The 22,531-nt window shown below is 35.7% G+C and overlaps 1 protein-coding gene across 1 annotated transcript; it reads left to right on the forward strand.

Annotated features, from left to right (window-relative positions):
- The first annotated feature begins 9,186 nt into the window (after window positions 1-9,186).
- On the forward strand, window positions 9,187-20,948 carry LOC135155234 (uncharacterized). Its single transcript, XM_064104140.1, has 3 exons — window positions 9,187-9,337; window positions 10,150-10,417; window positions 18,166-20,948. Exons 1-3 carry the CDS (start codon window positions 9,187-9,189, stop codon window positions 19,865-19,867), a joined length of 2,121 nt encoding a protein of 706 aa, XP_063960210.1. The 3' UTR covers window positions 19,868-20,948.
- The last annotated feature ends 1,583 nt before the right edge of the window (window positions 20,949-22,531 follow it).

Below are 22,531 nucleotides of genomic sequence, written 5' to 3' on the forward strand. Positions count from 1 at the left end.
GTGATGTGATATTGAAAATATTACTGGTAATGTTTCCCGTTCTGTGGGGGGGGGGGCTGAAATAGTGCGAGCCGATGTTAGGTGGTGTATATACCTGGCATAATGTGTCCGGCAAGAAATGAGGAACGGGATGAGAGGAGGAGGAGGGATAGGGGACAGAGATGGGACGTTCAAAATTATGCATGGGATGTAAATTTTATTCAGCTATACAAGGAGCTGGGACATTTTTTGTTCATGTTTTGGCAGGAGGCCAGGTCAGATGGCCTACTGTTATGTTAAAAATGTTGTGAACATTAAACATAGCTTCCGTTCTGGTAAGCGAAGGCAGGAAGGAAGCCAACCAAAAAGTTTCCTCTCAATGACAGTTACAAATCATGGATTTTCTTTCTACCGTTCTGAGTAGTTACATTTTTGTATAAGTCAATGTTAAAGGGTTATCCAGGCTGAGAGTAAGGTAATTTGAATAGCCAGATTAATTCCAAAAAAGAGCAAAAAAATCTAACAAGTATTAAATCAGGTAACGAAAGACGAAGATAATAATGGCATTACAAAAATTACATTAATCTGGTGAAATAATTACGATTTAAAATAATGACATAAAAGGGTAAGTTTGGATGTGAGATCATCAGCCCAGTTGCATATCCATGAACTCACGCGTAAAATTGTTTAACGAAAAATATGGAAGTGTATATTAAAAGTTACGTGTAAGTTTGTTTACTTTTACCGGAAAGTTAATGACAATTAAATATTTTGCTTGTGTAATCCTTGATTATCAGCCTTTCATACCCCTTCAAATTTGGCGTCAGTTCGTTTTGGGAAGAGCGGAAGAGGACAAGAACTTTATCAATGATTTGTCTTAAAATTAATACGTAAGTACATACAAACACCCCACCCATTTCTCTCCCACCGCTGATTTCGAAGGAAGGTTAAAAAGGGAGCTTTAAAACAACAATTTTTCTTGGAGATGTTTAAATGACAATTTCTAATCAAAAGTCAGTATTATTAGATTGTTGTTTGTGACATTTTAGAATTCACTCTCTCTCCTGATTAATAACCATATATCAATTTTCTTTAAAAATGCAGTGAAAACGCCAGTAAAATATGTGTATACCCTCAGCATGACATTGTGCATGTATCGTCAATTTCTAAAATACAGGACCGATGTTAATACAATACAAAACTTGTTCGGGGCAGGACAACTAAATTCTCTGAAATCAATATTGGCATTGCACATGCATCATTCAACGGTGATGCAGATTTCTGAATGATTTTATTAGGAGGCAAAGTAACATGCTAAGCTAGTGAGCCTGCTGAATATTTCTTAAGTGGGAATGTTAGAAGCCATGAGAGACGTATTTCAAATTTTATGATTTCACTCCTCCAATCTCACTTAAAAAATCTAAAAAAGTTCCCTCCTAATAACCATCTCTCTTTCTAGTTTCTTCAACGAAAACTAACCACTAGAAAAAGGTTTTCTTATGGATCAAATCAAGGAACTTTGCACTATTTCTGCCGATGAAAATGTACCTCTTTGAACTGTTAGCAAGGAGTTACCAGGAACTCTTTTGTCTAAGCAGTGAAGTGCATTGCAGATACTTTTGGACACTGAGTCGAAATATTCAACTTGAAATAATTATTTTTGTCATTTCTGATGATGTCGAGAACAAGGACCAAAGCTAACCGGATGGACTTGTCATCGTACATACAAGAATACTAAGAAGCTTTCGCAACTGGAATGGGGACGGATTTAGAACACAGCGAAATCAATGACAATTTCCGTCAAATTGCGAAGTATGATTGGAAGGTCATTGTACAGGTGACTGCTGTTGATCTCCGCCACATATTAGAGGAAGAAAAAGAAGAAGAAGAAGAACTTAAAGAAAAAGAAGCAGTGATTGAAATTTTAAAAAAGATGCAAACTAAGTTGTTTGTCAAGAATCCAGGACGAAACTTTTTTGTTTCATTCAACAATTTCGACCGAGACTTGATTGTCATTAATGGTGTTTCACAATACATTATTTATGTTCTTGAATTCGTCGTGCGTCGTAGAATCGAAACTCCCTACTGTAGCCCTTCAACTACCGATAGGCTTACTTCCAAATCAACTACTATCAGGGCGTAGAATTTTGAAGTGAATTGTATACATTTTCCAATAACAATATATATAAAATAATACAATTGAAATTGATGAATGATATTAGGATGATAGCCCTACTCAGCGGCATTAATCACGGTGATGCTGGTGTACAGAGGGGGACTCTGGAATAAACCCAAAACCGTTCTTTGTCTTCCACCAAGGTGACCGAAAACAAACTTACAAAAATACTACATGACTTGCACTGCGCTGCTAGTAAACGAATCCAAATAAAAAGAAAGTGCGTGAGGAATTAGGCTCTGATTGCGGCTACACAGTGCTCGTTCAGGAAGCATTATATATATCAAGTCAGCACTAATAGTAGAACCTGTAGCCCACTTGTAGGAAACATTTCGTAGAGAGAGTTTGAATCTCGTCAGTTTGACGCAGACAAATCCAAGATAAGATCCCAACGTCGGAAGTTTAAATAGAGAATTCAGTGCAGATATTGACGACGCTTGTCAATACACAAGCCGAACCTGCTTTTTCTTCTGCGTCTGTGAGATCCCGAACGAAAAACTAACGACGAAAGAGTCATAGATTCGAATTGGCGCTGTTTCTAACATTTATTTCATTATACGTAGGCTAAGCTCCAAATGTTGCAGTGGTGAGACGACTGGACAATGTCCTCCGGCTCGTGCAGGAGGACACAAATAAAATAATTGGTAAGTTCGCAAACTATCACACTAAAAATGAAGCGTACCAAGCCTGGGGATAACATTACATTATGTTGTAATTTGTAAAAACGAGAGAAGTTCCAAAATCAAAATCCATGAATATCTGACGAAGAAAGATTTGAACCTGTTAGTACACTCAAGGAAGTAAAACGCGATATCATTTAAAGAATTTGTACCGAGGATGGTAAGATAATCGAGAAAAATGTCATTGATGAACTTGATACCACAGCAATAAGGTTCAGACACTCACTTTGTTATCAGAGGGTCGCATAGGCGTCACTGCTAACTTGAGCTTTAGGGCGACACAAACCTCCTCCGGGCTTCTCAACGAATATATACAGAAAGATGTTCTCATACAAAAAAATCGGGCGTTCTGAGCAGATGTTGGGATCATTTTTGACACCTGTAATTACCACGATGATAACTATAATGTAAAGATTCTATCGCCAATATTTTGACCAACAAACAGAGTGCGCGATCAGAAACTTCCCTGTATACATTTTAATGGTTGTATAAATACACTTGACGGTAGACTGAACTACTCAACTTAAAAAATAATATTCATTCGAACCACTAGCGTACCTACGGGGGGGGGGGGGCAGGGGGGCACTCTGCCCCCTTGACGAGCCACAACCCATACAAAAGACATTACCTGCCCCCCTGACGAGCTTAAAAAACCTTTTTTGCCCCCCCCCCCCTGACGAGCTTGAAGGCCTTTACTGCATGCCCCCCCCCCCATGAACGTTAAGACCTTTTTTTTTTTCTTTCAATTTTTTGGCGGCAGATTTTGCCCCCCCCCCCTGTGGAAAATCCTAGGTACGCCACTGATTCGAACTTCATAGAATTTTTTTTTATTTATTTATTTATTTATTTGGTATAACCCCATCAGTAGTCAAATACTGTTGTACTTGGGGGCCCTGTATAACATGGAACAAAACAAAATACAAGCATATATACAATACAAATGAAAAATACAAATCCTGAACATATGCAGATGGAAATTTTAAGTATAAATCTAATAACAAAAATTTATGTGTGAAATTGAGAACAATAATTTAACCCAGTGCTACAATGAAGTAGAAAGTAATAGGGGAAAGAAATATAGAAGGTAAGGATGAGTTGAGGTTAAAAAAAAAAAGAACACAGCAGAGAGCTAAAGCGGGAGAAGAAGACACATCACCATTTACACTATAATGCAATAATAGTATAGTCTGAAAATATAATTCTTGCTTATATATTAAAATGGGTGTATCTATACCTCCAGTATGACGATGTGAAGGAAGATTTCGACGTGGAGTTTTTAACTTCATTAAGAATAGGCTTAATAGTCTGATGCATCATTGTATTTGAATGATGCTGAAAGTTTTGAATACATTACCAAACTATTCATAAATCATGTAAAGAAGTGGGTGGAGCTTGGATGTGTTTAAAATCTAGTTATGTAGACATAATAACGAAAGATATTATAGTATTTATGACTTACATTTTTCTATCGACCCTTTAGAAATGTTTTTCGAAGTCTTGTACATATACTTTGTATGTGATTTATAGGCAGTCAAAGAGACATATTCTGTACGAAGTCTAAATGAAATTTTTATTTTTATTTTTTTTCATGAACTTAATTATTGTTTTTCTACCTTTGGACTATAATTTGGACCTGTAGTCTGAAATTAAATCGTGCATTTACCATCTCGATTTTTAGTTGCCTTTCTTAGTTTTTCTCTCCACCCAATTGTTTGTGTTTGTTCGGGTGGTTGTTTGTTTTTAGATCATGTACCCGTCAATCATACACAAACTGAACAGTCGTTTGCAGAATATAAGCACTTTCTACACGACACAAATATTGTTAAAATTTACTCGTTTACCGTACACAGGTAGCTGGTAGGACAAAAGAAAAGTACGATAACTTCATTGCATAATTCATTGCGTTATATGATAAATATATTACAACTTAAAATGATGTTCAATGAAAATTGACTCATTATAAGTTGAAAACACTAAAAAATAAATCAACCCAATGATGATAACCAACGGAACTTCACGCGAGAAAATGTTGCAACATCCGTTATAAGGTGGGGATTCCCAAATATTAGTACACAGCTCCTCGTCATAATATTTAAGGTTACCAAAAATTTTCTGTAGAATCTGATTTTTTGTGCTATTTCCCCTATTTTGAGGGTGCTGAACATGAATCTGCTTGTTGCCAAATTTATAAATGCCGTCTTCGACCGTTGCCATGGCAACGGATTAATTTCTAAAAAAATTGCATGTATTCCCCTGTAAATGGTGGATAAACATGATATAAATTAGCCAATAGATTGAATTAAAGGTTCCAATTAAATACAAATGAAATTCAAAATATTTAAGATCATCAAAATGGTTTCAATTGGCCCGTTGCCATGGTAACGGCTCATTTTTCCTCCAGAAAAGTAAAAATTTTGATTTAAAGTTGTAGAATCTGTGTTTTGTTTCATTTTCCCTGTGTTTAGGGTGTTAAACATAGAAGTGATTTTTGCTAAATGTATAAATACACTCTCATTCCATTGCCATGGCAACCAAATAATACCTAATTTGGTAAAAAAAGAAATAACATGGTAAAAAAAGACAATGTCGAGAAATACAATAAAAGCGACCTAATCTACATGCGTTGGGTTTTTACCACTTATTTAGTGGTAAAAACTACAGTAAGTGTTATGCATGAGTTTATTGGAATGATAGGAATTGATGTTGCCTTGACAATGCTTGAATTTAAAGATAAATATCAATATTGCAAATTGGCCGTTGCCATGGTAACAGCTTATTTTTTCTCAGAAAAGTATACATTTGATAAAAAATATTGTAGAATCTGAATTTTCTTTCATTTCCCCTAATTATATGATGCTAGATCTATATGTGCTTGTTGCTAAATGTATAATTACCATCTTAGGCCATTGCCATGGCAACCAAATAACATGGGAGGAGATAATGGTGGAAAATACCATGAAAATCACAATCTACATGCGTAAGGTTTGAACCATTAAATATTGAACAAAAAATACAGTAAGTGGTCTGCATGAGTTCATTAGAAAGAAAAGAATTGATGTGGCCTTGGTAACACTTGCATTTGATATAAATATGAATGTTGCAAACCTCCCATTGCCATGGTAACATCTTATTTTTCTCAGAAAATTACAAAGTTGAAAAAATCTTCAAATTTTCCTTTCATTTCCCCTAGTTTTAAGGTGCTCAACATACATATGCTTGTTAATATAAAAATACTCTCTCGGGCCATTTTCAATTTAGAATTAAATCCAATCCACATAACATGTACTCAAATAAATTATCCAATTACACTCATTTTAATGCTGGACAAGTTTTGAAGAAAAATGGTACTTATTCTGCATGAAATCCAGTATTGTAACTCCAAAATGACCGCAGATAGTCATTTTGAGTATAGTGATTTTGGGTGATTTGTGCTTTTTAAAAGTGTTAAATATAATAAAAGGGGGGGGGGTGCATACACTTGAATGAAAATTTTTAATCTGTCAGGAGGTGACGTGGTCTTGACCTCCTAATCTGAGATTATTGCCATAACCAAATTGGCAGGTGGTGTCCATTTTGAAAAAGTAAACTTATAAATATTTTCATAATTTTGGAAATATATGGATCTATATTATGATATTTCAACAAAACATTGGGTAATCATTAAATATAATTAATCATATTGCACAAGTTTCAAGTCATATGATCAAGGTCAGGTATTTTACGATCACCAAAATTTGACCATGTTGTATTATCATCATTGAATCTCATCAAGTTTCTGAAAAGGCAAACCTTTGAGAGTGCGTATATAAATCTATTTCAAGAAAGTTGGACATAAAGGTATTCAACTATCACATCATTGTGCATGAGTTTCAGGTTAAAGTTATGGTCAATGAACTTTGACTGTACTGTGGTATCAACATCAAAAAAATTACTTAGGTTTATTATTTTCAAGATAATTAGATATCATGTCACTAGGTGAAGGTCAAGGGTCTTCTGAGGTTAAAAAAACCCTTAGGATTCTATTATTAAATGAATGGGTTTTTCATGAAAGTCCCACATTGAGTCTACATTAAAAAAATTGAAAAATGTTACCTTTGTTTCCTCAAAAGGTCAATTATATCTAATAGGAGGTGGCCAGGATTATGTCAATTTGCCAAATAAACTTTGGAGTTGAATTATCTTGAACAGCTTTCTATTAAAATAAATACATACATTTTAACATGTATAGCACTTCATGTAAACATGCTCAAAGCACTTTCCATTATAATTGTGGGGGGGGGGGCGTCGTCTAGTGGTTAAGACTCTTTCTTTCAATCTGAGGGATATGGGTTAGATTCCCAGCCAGGGTGTGTTTTCCTTCAGTAAGAAATTTATCCATATTGTGCTGCACTCAAGCCAGGTGAGGTAAATGGGTACCTGCAGGAAGTAAGTCCTTAAAAAGCTGTGAGCACCGGATGCGGTAGTCTAGCTTAGCCGGGGTAATATAGGAGCACTATACAAATCCTATATTATTTTATTTATTATCATAAAAATGAATAATTCTACTTTTCAAGTGCTTTCAATACATAAAATGGAGGTTACAAATAAAATTCATAGGTTTGTAAGCTTTAAAAAAAAAAAATTGTACAGAAGGACATGAACGGATTTTGAATATTGGGACCAGTGAAACTTATGCACTGTTAACCTAAGTTGGGGGATAGAAAAGGGTCTGTAAACAAAAACCCAACATGAAATGTATTGTGGTGTCAGATTATTAATGGACAAGTAAACAAAGCAATTTTTTCTATAATTCTGTTTTTGACCAGTAGCAAGTGAATCTCTTTGAACAAAGGAAACACATGATCATACTTTCTGGCCGTTGAAATGGTACCGACTGCTCGATTCTGAATGTGCTGTAGTGACTATTATCTAGGCAGCTGAACATCAGTTCAAAGTGTCCCCAAGTGATTATAAATACGAAGTAAAAAGTAAAGGTCCCAGTACAAAACCCTGAGGAACGCCATATTGCAACCCATGACCCTTTTTTCTTAATGGCTACCGACCGCGATTCGTTTTAAAGGCAAGGTCAGTTTGTCAAAGGTAGTTCAGATTTTGATTTCTTGACTCTAAAACCCCCAAATAAATATTTTGAACAACTCTCTATCAAAATGGAATCACCTACTAAAGTTGTCATTTTTCAAAATGACAGGCAGCTGTCAGTTTGAATTTTTCATGGCAGTAATCTCTGATTAGGCGGTCAAGTTTAGGTCAGTTAACTGTGTGGACTTAAGATTTTAATTTCCTAACCTCAAAAATCCCCATGTTGCTATTTTAAAAAGCTCATTTATACCACTAATCAACCCAAATTCCTTTCTTTTTCAAACTGGCCACCAGCAGCCACTCTGGATATTTTAATTATACTAAAGTCAATCTCTGTTCAGGAGGTCAAGATCACTTCAACTCATCAAATAGACTTAAGATTTTGATTTCCTTTACCCCTATAAAACTCATTCTTTATAATATTTTTATCAGCTTTATAACGAAATCCACCCAAAATTTCTTTTTAAAATGGTTTCCGGCAGCCATTTCAAAGTTTTTATACGAATTTTATGGTCAGTTTTTCTTCATACAATTAATTGTCCAGAAACACATTATACATGAATGTGATTGGCAAATTTATTTTATCCCATTAACCAATAGCTTTAAGATATAGACATCTGTGACCCTTAAATTGGCAGCCACCTTGGAGTTTGAATTTGGGGGTAATTCAATTCAGCAAATAGATGTCACATGTCAATCTCTTGAAAACTTTACCCCTAAATCAATATTTCTGTCAGATTACTAGGCCAAATGGCCCTAAATATTATCAAAATGGTCTCTAGCTGAATTCTCCCTAATTTCACAAACCCTTAGAAAAATTGGCATACTGGCTATTTTTTTATAAAATTTATTAGAGCACAAATGGTCAAAAACAGATCTTTACACTCCACATTCCTCACTTGAACCTAGGAAGTGATTCGCTAGGTCCACAGGAGAGCTTGTGCGTCACAGACTGTAGATGGTTGGACCATAGGGTGACCCTTTGATTGTGAGCAGAGCCATCAAGGGAATCAGTCGAGTGAAGGAAGCTACATCTTGTTTTGAATCTCTTTTTGGCAGGTTCATAGTTAAAGAGTGGATGAAGAGGGTGATCTTCTTGCTTGTTTTTGTCCACCTTTGCTGACACCTATCTTCTGATGTGTGGATGGACAATACCACACAGTAGGTAGAGATCATCTGCTCTTGTTTTGTCGCAGCCAGTAATTGCTCTGCAAGCAGCATTCAGGTCTGCATCAATCTTTGCAGCATGTGATGATCTAAAACGGATGGGGAATGCATACTCCGCAGTCTAGTAGCATAGAGCAAGAGCTGTTGCACGGATGGTTATGGCATCTGTTCCCCGTTTTTTATGTTGGCAAGCTTCTTCAGGATGCTGTTCCTTGCTCCAACTTTAGCCTTTGTCTTGGAAACATGGTCTTTGTAGGTAAGGGAACTGTCTAGGGTGGCGTCAAGGTAGATTGGCTTACTGGTGTGTTCCAACCATTTTCTATACCATCTGAACCTCAGTTACTGGTCTGCATCTCTGTTCTTTAGGTGAAAAGCACTGAGTTGGGTTTTTTCTGGATTTGCTCAGAGATGATTTGCAGCGTAGTAAGAAGTCAGGCCTACCAGAGCATTGCTGAGTGCTTTTTCATCTCTTCAAAGGACTGTTTCTGTGAAGCAATGCAAATGTCATCAGCGTACAGGTAGCTCTCATTATTTGGTGGATTGGTTGGTCATTTGTGTAGATGCTAAAGAGTGGGACGATGATGCTTTCTTGTGGGAGACCTTTGTGTGTCAGCCATCTGCTACGGGAACCACTGAGATTCACAAAAACTGCTGATTTGAGAGCATGCTCTGAATCATCTGTGTCAGCTTAAGCCTTCCTTTGTCATCTCAAAGACTTTCCTTGTGAGTATTCGATGATTGTGTCATAAGCTGCAATGAGGTCAACAAAGGCTGCTCCGGTTATCAACCCTTTCTCGAAGCCACCATCTTCAATGTACTGTGCCAGATTCAGCAGTTGACTAGTACAGGACTTTCCTGGCCTAAATCCTGCCTGTTCTGGAATGAGGAGCTCATCCACCAAGGGAGCAATGTGGTTGAGTAGGAGCTTTTCAAAGATCTTGTATGCGTGACAAAGCAGAGATACTGTATGGGCAGGTAGCTCTTTGCGTTGGCTGTTTTTTTGCCTGGCTTGAGTAAGGCAACTACCCTTGATTTCCTCCGTAAGTTTGGCATTGTGCTTTCACTCAGACAGTAGTTTAGCATGTCAAGCAGCCGTTGGAGTGCAACAGGTCCAAGATGTTTCATCTGCTCACAGATCGAGGACATCATCCAATCCAACTGCCTTGCTGATCTTCATTGCATTGATAGCATTGCACAAGTCGTTCATGCTGAAAGGTCTTGTGAACTCAGATGACTCTTGGCAGGCTGTCCGCACACTTTTAGGTTGGATCTTCGCTGGTGATTATGAGGGTTACCTTGGCTGTTCACTAGAAGCTGGTTGGCCACTTGGCCGGCGGTAACTTGGGACCTAGATTGGGACTTTGTAGAGTCATTCCCAAGGATCCGAATCTGGTGTTCCTGCCGGCCCTGGGTATAGCTTGTACGGCATTCTTGTGGAATATTCTTCCTTCATGATTTCTTCAGCAGCTCTAAAAATGTGTCGTAATGAGTAGGGAGTGCAGGGAGGTTCTGAAGATATGTATCCAGATCTATGGCAAACTGCTCACAGTTTACTTTCTTCAGGTTGAAAGTCTGCAGAAGGGAACTTTGCGAGATTAGTTCGTTTTTACTGTACATTCCACCATTACCTTTTTCAACATGTTATTTTTTACCAAATAAGTTGGTATTTGGTTGCCATGGCAATGGTCTGAGATGGTACTTACATATTTACCAACAAGCATATTTTTTTTAGCAACCTAAACTTAGCGGAAATGAGCGAAAAAAATGTGACTCTATATGTTTTTATCAAAATTTGTTCTTTTCTGAGAAAAATAAGATGTTACCATGGCAACGGGCCATTTGCAACATTGATATTTATCTTTAAATTCAAGCATTCTCAAGGCAACATCAATTCCTATCATTCCAATAAACTCATGCATAACACTTACTGTAGTTTTTACCACTAAATGAGTGGTAAAAACCCAACGCATGTAGATTAGGTCGCTTTTATTGTATTTCTCGACATTGTCTTTTTTTACCATGTTATTTCTTTTTTTACCAAACTAGGTATTATTTGATTGCCATGGCAATGGAATGAGAGTGTATTTATACATTTAGCAAAAGCCACTCCTATGTTCAACACCATAAACGCAGAGAAATTAAACAAAACATAGATTCTACAACTTTAAATCAAAATTTTTACTTTTCTGGAGGAAAAATGAGCCGTTAACATGGCAACGGGCAAATTGGAACCATTTTGATGATCTTAAATATTTTGAATTGCATTTGTATTTAATTGGAATCTTGAAATCAATCTATTGGCTAATTTATATCATGTTTATCTACCATTTACAGGGGAATACATGCTATTTTTGATAAATTAATCCGTTGCCATGGCAACGGTCGAAGACGGCATTTATAAATTTGGCAACAAGCAGATTCGTATTCAGCACCCTAAAAATAGGGGGATAAGCACAAAAAATCAGATTCTACAGAAATTTTTTGGAATTCTTACTACTTGCCGCCTACTATATGTATCATTCATCGTGAATATACATGTATCAAGATACTAAATATTTCAAAGTAAATTGTACTGCTTCTAGGACTATTGTGACATTACTACTACTACTACTACTACTACTACTACTACTACTACTGCTGCTGCTTCTACTGCTACTAGTGCTACTACTACTACTACTACTAATAATAATAATGACATTAATGCTACTATTACTAAAACACCCGCTACTACTTATACTATTAATAGTATTAATACTACTTCAGCAACAAAAATACATTAACATCAAATAACATTACCACTGCTTCTACTACTAATATTACTATTACTACAAACCCTTCATCCAAAGGCCCTCCAGGTTTTTTTCCGAAAGGGTGCATTGGGAGCGCCTGTTTGCCTCTTGTTGACTGGAACCCTATCTTTAGTTGGTCTAATTCCTATTCTGTCTAATCATCAAATAGTCTAAAATAAAACAAACTTTGTCTTATACAAATACGAGGCACAAATCATTAATTTTGGTCCATTGTCGTCTTTTATTAATTTCTTTTTACCACAGTTTGTAGTCTAGTTGGTCATATATTAAACCGAACGATGTTAGACCATTTTGCCAACTGGCTGTAGGCCAAGTGGAATTATAAGCCGATTCAGACTAATGACTCTTTGATTCGGCTGAAAACTCGGTGAAAAGGGGTTCCAACGCTTCCGTCTAGGCAAAGCCCGGGGGCAGACAGAGGGTTGGATTAGGATAGAGTAAGGGGCATAATTCCCCTAAATTGATTTACAAGTTATCATTCAAATAGAAGACAACACACAACCCTTAACTTTTCGAAATGTGGTATACCATTTTGTTTAATGGAGTACCACAAGGTTCTTTTTTCGGTCCATTTTTTCTGATTTATATCAACGGCATGTACTTTGTGCTAAACACATTAAATTACATATTGTTTGCGGATGACACAAGTGTTTGTCTATCCCATCGTGATATTGATATCCTAGCAAAGACTCCTAGACTTTCAAAACTATCTAGTGGGTTTCGAGGTAATATGCTATCACTGAATGGAAACATATTATGAAATACATTTTAATTATAGGACGGCTAATGGTAAGTGTGATTTAAGATTAAAACTTGACAATACTTTTTTTTATAAGGTGTCTACTAGGATCATAGGAATGTCTGTTAAAATCAACTTTAATGGAACGATCACTTGAAACACATCAGTAAATCATTTTCTCGAAATATAAACTACACTATATTGAATACATTGAACCTGACAAAATTATATGCATTTTGCACAATAGTCTTATTCTACCTGTTGTGTCATGTTTCTTTGGACAATATCAAGGAAAGTCACATATGAAGTTCTTCTGTTGTAAACAAAGCAATTCATATTTTTTGCTAGTTGGTTTGGTTACCCTGACCATATTGAACTGCAAAGTCTTGCTGTTGATGATATCCATTTCCTTCAAACTTCCCTTTTAATCTATCGATTTAGTGCCGGAATGTTACCTGCCCGCTTTTCCACTAGATTTTCTGTTGCCTTTACATGCCTAGATTATAAGCTAAGAAAACTTTCATTTTTGTTACTACCAATTGCAGAACATCTCTCAGCAATGTAAACTGCATTCTAGGCATTTCCTTTCCAGTGATGAAGCATAGACAAATTAAGACCTGGCTTATCCACATCCTCCAGGAGCGACCAAATACATTCCAACGTGTCACTACCGGTATGATTACTTTTAATCAAATCCAGTATTTGCTAAGTGCTTCATTTTATTGCTATCGTTGAAATTTTGCCTACTATTTGAAAGTTCAGGTTATTTTGTGAGAATTATTTTGTTTATGTTTTAGGTGGTCTATCTACTGAATGTGAATGTTATATATGTTTGCTCTAATAACTTAGGTTTTCCATGATTAATATTTTACATGAGCAATATCTAAATCACATTTTGTTGGTTCACATTTGGATAGAATGTGAATTCTATACATATATTTCCAGATATTTGGGCGATCCCAAATGGAGGGATATCAAAAGTAGCAAATAATATGTGAACAGTTGCATCACAAAAATGTATTTAATCGCTTAAATTGTAGTCAAAGTAACTATGGCTGATGATTTGTTTAATCAGTATTGAACAAAGAAATTGACGTTTTAATGTTATCATTTTATCAGCGAAAGAACTCAAGAATTAACTGTGTCCACATCCTATAGATCTCCTCCTCATCCACATCGCATGGTTCTTGGCGGAGTGATCACTGACATTCTACCTGTATCTTTTCACTACCGATATGATAACTTCTTTAAAAATATTGTATATTTCAAGTTCTATATTCTTTTGCTATTCATTTAACACTGTCTCTCATTTCATACATCATCTCTCTCTTTTTTTTTACTTGATTTAATTGGTGAACTGTTGTTTAATCTTATCATTCATTTATTTTTTATTCTCAAAATCTGTCACAACGCTATCGACCATAAAGTCTTTTGTCAATGCATGTTTTGAATAATAAAAAGGTTTTTATAATAGGAGATTTTAATTTGAACTTGTTAGATCGTAATACCCCCTGTAATCAAGAATATAAATATGATGTTATCCAACTTTTTCATTCCATTAGAAACAAAACCCACACGGATTACAGATACGTCGTCAACCTTAATTGATAATATTTTTGTTAACGATTTTTCCCATATTTTATCTGGCAACTTGGTATCGGATATATCCGACCATATCCCAATATTTGTTGAAATTGTATTTGATAGAGTCTCTAAAGATAACAATATTAAACATACATTTCGTGACTTATCGGATGACAATATTATTAGACTTCGAGAGAGACTGGTATTGGTTGACTGGACTGAAATATACAATATTAACGACGTTAATGTTTGTTTTGACAAGTTAATGGACATATTTAATATGTCGATTTATCAAGAAACTATACCGCTAAGAAAATTTTCCCGATCTAATTATAAAAAAATACCCAGACTTCCGTGGGTTTCTAAATCGCTCCTGAAGTCAATAAATCGTAAAAACAATTTACATTGTAAATACAAAAAGAATCCTGAAACGAAAATATGTTCGTTATCGGAACGTTCTTACATCCCTGTTACGTTTAGCTAAAAAAGCAGTATTTTGCTAATCAATTTAATAAGTATAAAAATGATGCATCGAGTACATGAAAGGTGATAAATAATGTTTTACAAACAAAGAAATCGAAGGAGTTCACTAAAGAAATCATAAATAATAATGTAACGGTTGTTAATCCTGCAGATATGGCTGACGTGTTTAACAACTATTTTGTCGATATTGGTGCGACTCTTTGCCATAATATTCCTGAACCTGACAAAAGATTCCAATACTTTCTAAAAAAATCCCAACCCTAAAACCATTTTCCTTACTCCGATCACTGAATTTGAAATTAAAAATATTGTAAATAATTTAAAACCTAAAAAAAGTCCTGGATGTGAGGAACTTACGAATTGTGTCATAAAACGAATCATTAATGAAATTGTAACTCCCTTGACTTTTATATTCAACCAATATTTGGTAAGTGGTCTGGTTCCTCAAAATATGAAAGTAGCCAAGGTTGTTCCAGTGTTTACAAAAGGCGATAGACGGATTGTCAGCAACTTTCGTCCAATTTCACTCCTTACTTCCCTGTCTAAAATTCTTGAAAGATTAATCTATTCTCGTTTGATAAATTTTCTTATCTGATAATCATATTTTATGCGACTCTCAATTCGGTTTTAGAAAAAAAAAACATTCCACTGTACACGCCTTACTTTCTTTTATTCAAAAAGTGGCAAATGCTATTGATAATTCTCTGCACACAGTTAGTGTATTCCTGGACCTTTCCAAGGCCTTTGGCACGATTAATCATGATATTTTGCTTTACAAGTTATCACATTATGGTGTGCGTGGAAAGGCCTTGGAATGGTTAACGAGTTACCTAACTAACAGAAAACAATTTGTTTCAATAGAAGACCATAAATCTCAAATGAAAACTATTTCTTGCGGTGTACCGCAAGGATCACTCCTAGGCCCACTGCTTGTCTTGTTGTATATTAATGATTTTAATAATTCATCAAATGACCTATCATTTATTCTTTTCGCGGATGACTCGAACCTTTTTTGTCACACCGTAACCCTAATTTACTACTTACCATTTTGTATAGGGAATTGCGGTATGTTCAGACATGGATTCACGCAAATAAGTTGTCACTCAATGTAAACAAATTTTATGCTTTTCAGTAATTCTTTGAATTCTTTGCCGGACCATGTAATTATAAACAATGTTAATTTGCAACAAGTTAATTCCACCAAATATCTAAGTCTTTACATTGATCATGAATTATCATGGAAATGTCAAATTGATTATATATGTAAGTTATCTTCTCGTAACACTGGCATTTTGAATAAACTGAAATATTTTTTTCCTGATCACATTTTAAAAACATTATATTCTACACTTGTTTTATCCCATATGAATTATGGAATATTGGCCTGGGGTAATTGCAATACAACCTTAATTGATAAAATATTCACGATACAAAAACGAGCAATTAGGATGGTTAATCGAGTTGGGTTTTTATTCCCATAGAAACCCATTATTTTTCCAAAATAAAGTACTCAAAATTTCTGATATATATGCATTTCAAGTTGGTATATTTATGTTTCAGCTTTCAAGAGGTTAATTGCCTGATACATTTGTTTCTATGTTTCAAAGGACCAATCGAATACACACATATCCCACCCGGCTAAGTGACTCCTATCACCTTCCGCGCACTTGCACTCTCCTTGCTCAACGAACAATTGCATTTGAAGGGCCCAGGTTTTGGAACGATCTTCCCGATGATATGGTACATAGTGCCTCACTTAATATATTCAAACGTAAATTGAAAGCGATGGTTTTCAATTCTTATAATTTCCCTTTGTAAACTGTTATATTCATGTACTTTGTTAATACGCTCTGGCCGAGCATGGACCGTAATAGGTCCATGGGCCGAGTAATGAGCAATAAATAATAGTCATAGAGTGGCGGACTCTTTTTATTCATTTTTTATTATTTTTTTTTTGTATTCCTTAATCAATCGTCACATTTTGGCATTACTTTGTTATAATCAATTTACTTACCTGTCCTCTCCTTCTCATTAAGACCGATTTTTTTTTTTCTGGATCCTGCAGACTTAACAAGCCTTGCTTTTTTATGCAGATTCCCTCATATTTCACTCTTTTAAATTGTCTTTAATTCCAAATCGCTATTTTCTTTAATTTGAATTAATTGTTATGCCTTGTCTGATTTGTATTCTCATAAGTTTTCTGATATTGTTTCAAAATTTTTGTTTGTACTTGTGAAATATGTAAAATAAAGTCAAATCAAATCAAAAAATAAAAATCTACTTTGATTTCCATTACATCTATAAAGACTGCCATGAACATGTCGCGACAAACTTTCCAAGGTCATCAGATCATAATGACGTCATCCAGTCGCCATTTGTATTTTTATTCATGAGATTGATAATTAAAAAAATCATCAAATGTGGGTTCGATTTTTTTTTTCATTTTCTAAAAAGAGTTAAACGCAGATTTTAGGTTATATGAAGGTAAGACAGCTGATGATGTAACACATTTGTTATTGGTCTTTCGTTATATGGACTATACAATATTCCAGATTTTGGAAACCTTGCAATAACGAAACTCTACATTGAATCAAAATTTGTTAGAAAAATTGCATGTAATCGAGGAGGGATGAAACATTGTTTTTCATGTAATAAAATACAAAGTAAATAGATGATGGGTGACGTCAAGTTAGGACCATCAATTTTGCTTGTCAGTAAAGATACGTGTCAATTACCTATGTATGTGAAGTTAAGCAAAAAGTAAAAATGATGAGATATTCGTATTTCCCTTTCAGTTTTGATGAAATTTCAGCGTTATGGTTATTACATATATCCTTATAGACCTTTTTGCTCGAGAATAGCTTTTGTAAGACTAATGTTGCCGAATGTTTGGTGGATGGGTTGTCTATACTGTCTCAAAGCGCCACACAGAAATAAGTTTGCTAGTCAATATTATAATATTCTGTTTGCAATTATCTCATATCCCAATACCTTTTCAATATTCAAGTCAAATCATTTTTTTTTCTTCTTCTTCCTTTTATCTCAGAGTAAATTGTGACAGATGGCGTCAAGGGAGAGAGCAGGATAAATCTCTTAGGGCATCTGGGATCCTTTTTGCTATGATTCGGAGCTATTATCGTTGGTGTAGGACATTTGTGGCGTATTCATAGTGTGTGTTTTTTTTTAAGTATTATTCATTACACTGTTGACCTGCAAACTGGAGTTGAAAATATCAAAATCCTACAGATTTTGTAAATAATTGTAGGTTTCTCTTACGTACATTATAGTAGCACTAAATATGGCGACACTTGAGCATACTCTTTTGCAAAGTTTAAAGTGTCCGGTTTGTTTTGGTTTGCTGAATGAACCAAAACAACTGTCATGTACACACACATTTTGTCAAAAATGTATTCAAGGTATTCTAGCATGCTCTGTACAGAGGAATACTTTATCATGTCCAATATGTAGAAACAGAACAAATGTTGCAGATGGCGATGTTGCGAATCTTAAAATTAATACACATGTTAAGTCACTTGTTGATGACTTCAGGAATAGTAAGCAGCTCTGTGACGTGTGTGACAACCGAGCAAGTGCCGCACACTTCTGTTGCGAGTGTGCTAAGAACATGTGTAATGAATGTCTGCAAGCTCATAACACATGGAAACCTAATCTTAAACATAAAGTAGTGATGGTTGAAGACATCAGAAAGGGTAGGGTAGTCTTAAAGAGGAAGGTTTACTGTCAAGAAGAAGTACATAAATCTGAAGAGTACGAGTGCTCTGACGTATGCACGACATGTAAGAAACTCATTTGTATGAGATGTCGCATGCTCTGCCACGAGAAAAAAGGCCATGATGTGGAAGATATAAGACAGTACAATTCGTCTTTCAAGAAAAGCTCTGAGTTACTACAGGGTACAGGAAAGAAAAAAGCTACAAGAGTCAAGAATCATATGACCTGTATTGATAATCAAATCAAACGTGTCCACAATCACATTCATGCGGAAAATGCAAAGCTTGACATGCTTTGTGAAGAAGCTATCAAGAAAATACAAGAGAGGAATGCTACTTTGAAAAAACAACTAGACGATCAGAGAGAAGAATTATGCAAGAGTTTAAATGATATGAAAATTGCTGATGAGAGGTTGGTTAAGAGTATTGAGAGTGCCAGTGATTTGGTGAGTACTAGTGTGGAGGCCCCACTAGAAGGGGATGTTGTAGCAATACGTGATTCATTGTATGGAGAATTGAAAAAAATATTACTTAGGGAAAATCCAAAGAAGAAGGTTGCTACTGATGTAGGTGATCATGCAGAGGAACTGACGTTTACACCGAGCTGCGATCCTGATACATTATCAATGGGGGAATTGAGGTTTGTGAATTGCAAGCCTGCGAAATGCAATGTATTACTCTCAAAGAAAGATAGTATGAATGGCATGACGGCTTCAAAGAATGGTATGATGGCTGTTGGTTATAGCACTGGAGGGATAGATATATTCTCTGCTGATGGTCAGCTGCAGAAAACAGTCATCAAATATGTCGAAACAAGTGAGGTAGGATTCCTCTCTGATGGTCGTTATGTTGTACTTGATACATGCAATAAGATATCACTGTACACATCAGATGAAGAGAAGCAGGATGTAACATTCGATACTCTAGATGTTAGTGAAGGTTGGTCTGGTGGTCTCACTGTAGACAGCAATGATCTGATCTATGTTAGCTACAGGAAAGCTAAGAAGATCCAGGTATTCTCACCATCAGGTGGGAACGCTATCAGGGAGATTCCGTGCGATGGGTATAAACCTGCACAAATCACAAGCTATGGTGATTCATTGATCGTTAAGCAGTATGACAACCAGATAGCACGTATTGATAAGGAAGGTAATATAATGCATAAATTATGGAAACCTGTGGGAAATTGCATTATTGCTGATGTGAGTAAAGACAACACAATCCTAATCGCCTCTGTAAAATACGAGGACGGCCTGCTCAATATTGATGAGTACACAAGTGGGCTGAAACACATCAAGACTCTTATATCTGATTATAAGATTGAGAAACCGGAGAGGCAATGGTATTACCTTAGACAGTTTCAATCAGGAGAGATAGCTTTCTGTACACCTAATAGGCTCTATGTATTCAACCGAGAAACTAGTGAAGTTACCTCGTAAGAATATTATGTTTTGACCATCAAGAGCCAATTATTTTCCTACTTTACAAATTCATCAATTCACCAGTATCAATATTAATCTTGGTAGTTATGTTCCATTGATGTCAAGAATCAAGAATCTTAATTCATTCCATTCGATAAAATAATCACGTGTACAAAAGAATAGTAAAACGCAAAAGTACATGATATACAACCATAAACAATTCATAATGATTACACATAGAGGAGCGTAATCGAATGAAATATGACACTCTCCAAAAGTTAGAAAAGAATTGAACTTCATTTGAGGAAGCTCTGCCCAAAGTTGTATCCCAACTGTATCATTTTTAACAGTTTCAGGCATGTCTGGTTAGGGGTTACGTAGATTTCACTACTCCTACATGAATATTTACCATTTTTAACAAAATAGAGTTTGAGCGTTTAATACTGAAATTTCCATTTTTAGTAGAAAATATTTGAACAAAGTAATTTTTTTCTTTGAAATTATAATTAATTTTACACATTACACATATTTCTTATTTAGAAAGAAATATGTTCCAACATAAATACATGTGTATGACATCAAATCAATATTGAAAAGTGAAATACAACTGATTACGTTGATTATTCCCAGGGGCGGATCCAGGATTTTCCAAAGGAGGGGGGGCAAATTTTTCGGAGGAAAATTTTAACGAGCAAATTAAAAAAGAAAAAAAGGTCTTCAATTTTAAAAGAGGGGGCACACCTCTGTTGCGAGAATAAATACAGATCGAACATGAAATTGCCGTTTCTCAACTTTATTGCCTCTGGGGGATTTTACCAGAATCATTAAAACGACATTTACAATATTTTAACAAGTACACAGTTTCTAAACAATATTCATCAAGCCACAACCAACCAGATTTTAAGGGGGAAACCGGGTCACGTGACCTCCCAGAAGGAAGAGATCCAACGGGATCCCAGGACAGGTATTTCCTGGGGTGCGGATTCCCCTCTTTACATTTATCATCTATTCAATACAAGATTATCTCATGTGTGAAATAAAATTGGGGGAGAGGCTTCAAGACCAGAACGTGAATTCTTGGAAGGGGAACCTGCCGGAAGACATCCAGCCGGACTTCCAAACCAGGAGACTTTGGAAAGTTGGGTTCCCCTGTCCCGATTTTCTTGACATAATTAGTATACAGTGCCTCCCCCTGGTGTTGAAATTTGACCGATATAAGAAAAAATACTCAGTAATCAGGCCAAACACCAAAACAAGCCCATCCTACCAGCCAAAACAAGCCCATCCAACCAACCATATCAAGCCCGACCAACCAACCATAACAAGCCCGACCAACCAACCATAACAAGCCCATCCATCCATCCAACCATGTAAAGCCAATCTAACTAGCCAAACGAGTTTAAGTTCACCTTGTACATCATTACCACATACAAACATAAATCAATTGTAAATGATATGATGCATAAACAATGACAATACATATCAATTGTAATTACAAGTCAACTACGGACACAATTTCAATATTTGTACAATAGTATTATCAGCTTGGTTGAAACTGAGGGGATCTTTCTAAAGGATCTGCTGATAGAGCGTGGATCGCTATGATCATAACCAATCAACTAATCATAACAAGCCCAAACATCCAACCAATGTTAGCCCATCCAACCAAACAAAACAAGTTCCTTTTGAACTTCCGTCATGTACATCACAAAAAAAATACGGTACCAATCAATATGCATCAAATGCATTAACACAAATACACATCAATTATAATTCCAAATCAACTGCAAATTATGAAAATTTGTGCAATTGTAGTCAACCAGAACAAGCCCAGCCAACCAACCATATAAAGCCACCAAAGAAATTTCAGTTCATCTTGTACATCATTACCAAATACAAACACAAATTAAATATGCATCATAGTGAACATAAACAATTTGCAAATACATATAAAGTGTAATTGCCGGTCCACTACAGACAAAATTTTAAAATTTGTACAAAAGTATTAATAGCTTGGTTGGAAATGAGGGGATCCACTAAAATAACTACTTGGAGAGCGTGAATCCCTATGATCATAATAACCAACCAACCAATCATAGCAAGCCCATCCACCCAACCAGCGCAAGCACATCCAACCGAATAAAAACGAGTTCATTTTGAACTTCCGTCATGTACATCATAAAAAATCACGGTACAAATCAGATATGCACTTAATGCATAAACACAAATACACAACAATTGTAATTACAAATCAACTATAGACAAATTATGAAAATTTGGGCAATTGTATTAACAAGAACTTGTTTGGAAATGAGGGGATCCACTAAAAGCCTTGCTTGTAGAGCGTGGATCCTTATGATAATAAACAACCAAACATATCGCCCAACCAACCAATGCAAGTCTATCCGAGAAACAAGCCAATCAAGCCCATCCAGTCAACTGATACAAGCCTATGCAACCAATGCAATTCTATCCAAACACATGCCCAGCCAACCAACCAAAATAAATCCATGTTATCAACAGTATAACCAACCAAAATATACGGTTATTTCAATCAACTGTAACCGGCACAACTTGCACTTAAACAGGCTCATTGAGCAATCTCGAGCCCCGTCTTTAAAATTCGCTATTACCACATTTAGATTAATTAGCACAATCGCCTTGACAGATTTGAGTATAAAC

The sequence above is a fragment of the Lytechinus pictus genome, chromosome 8 (assembly GCF_037042905.1).
Source record: "Lytechinus pictus isolate F3 Inbred chromosome 8, Lp3.0, whole genome shotgun sequence".
In the NCBI taxonomy this organism is placed as follows: Eukaryota; Metazoa; Echinodermata; class Echinoidea; order Temnopleuroida; family Toxopneustidae; genus Lytechinus; species Lytechinus pictus.

Excerpts from the sequence above, each read along its gene's own strand:
- LOC135155234 (XM_064104140.1), top strand. The coding sequence starts at position 9,187 with ATGCATACTCCGCAGTCTAGTAGCATAGAGCAAGAGCTGTTGCACGGA. Across the intron at positions 9,338-10,149 it reads TGGAAACATGGTCTTTGTAG|ACAGTAGTTTAGCATGTCAA; the intron begins GTAAGGGAACTG and ends GCTTTCACTCAG. Across the intron at positions 10,418-18,165 it reads GGTTGGCCACTTGGCCGGCG|AAACAGAACAAATGTTGCAG; the intron begins GTAACTTGGGAC and ends TCCAATATGTAG.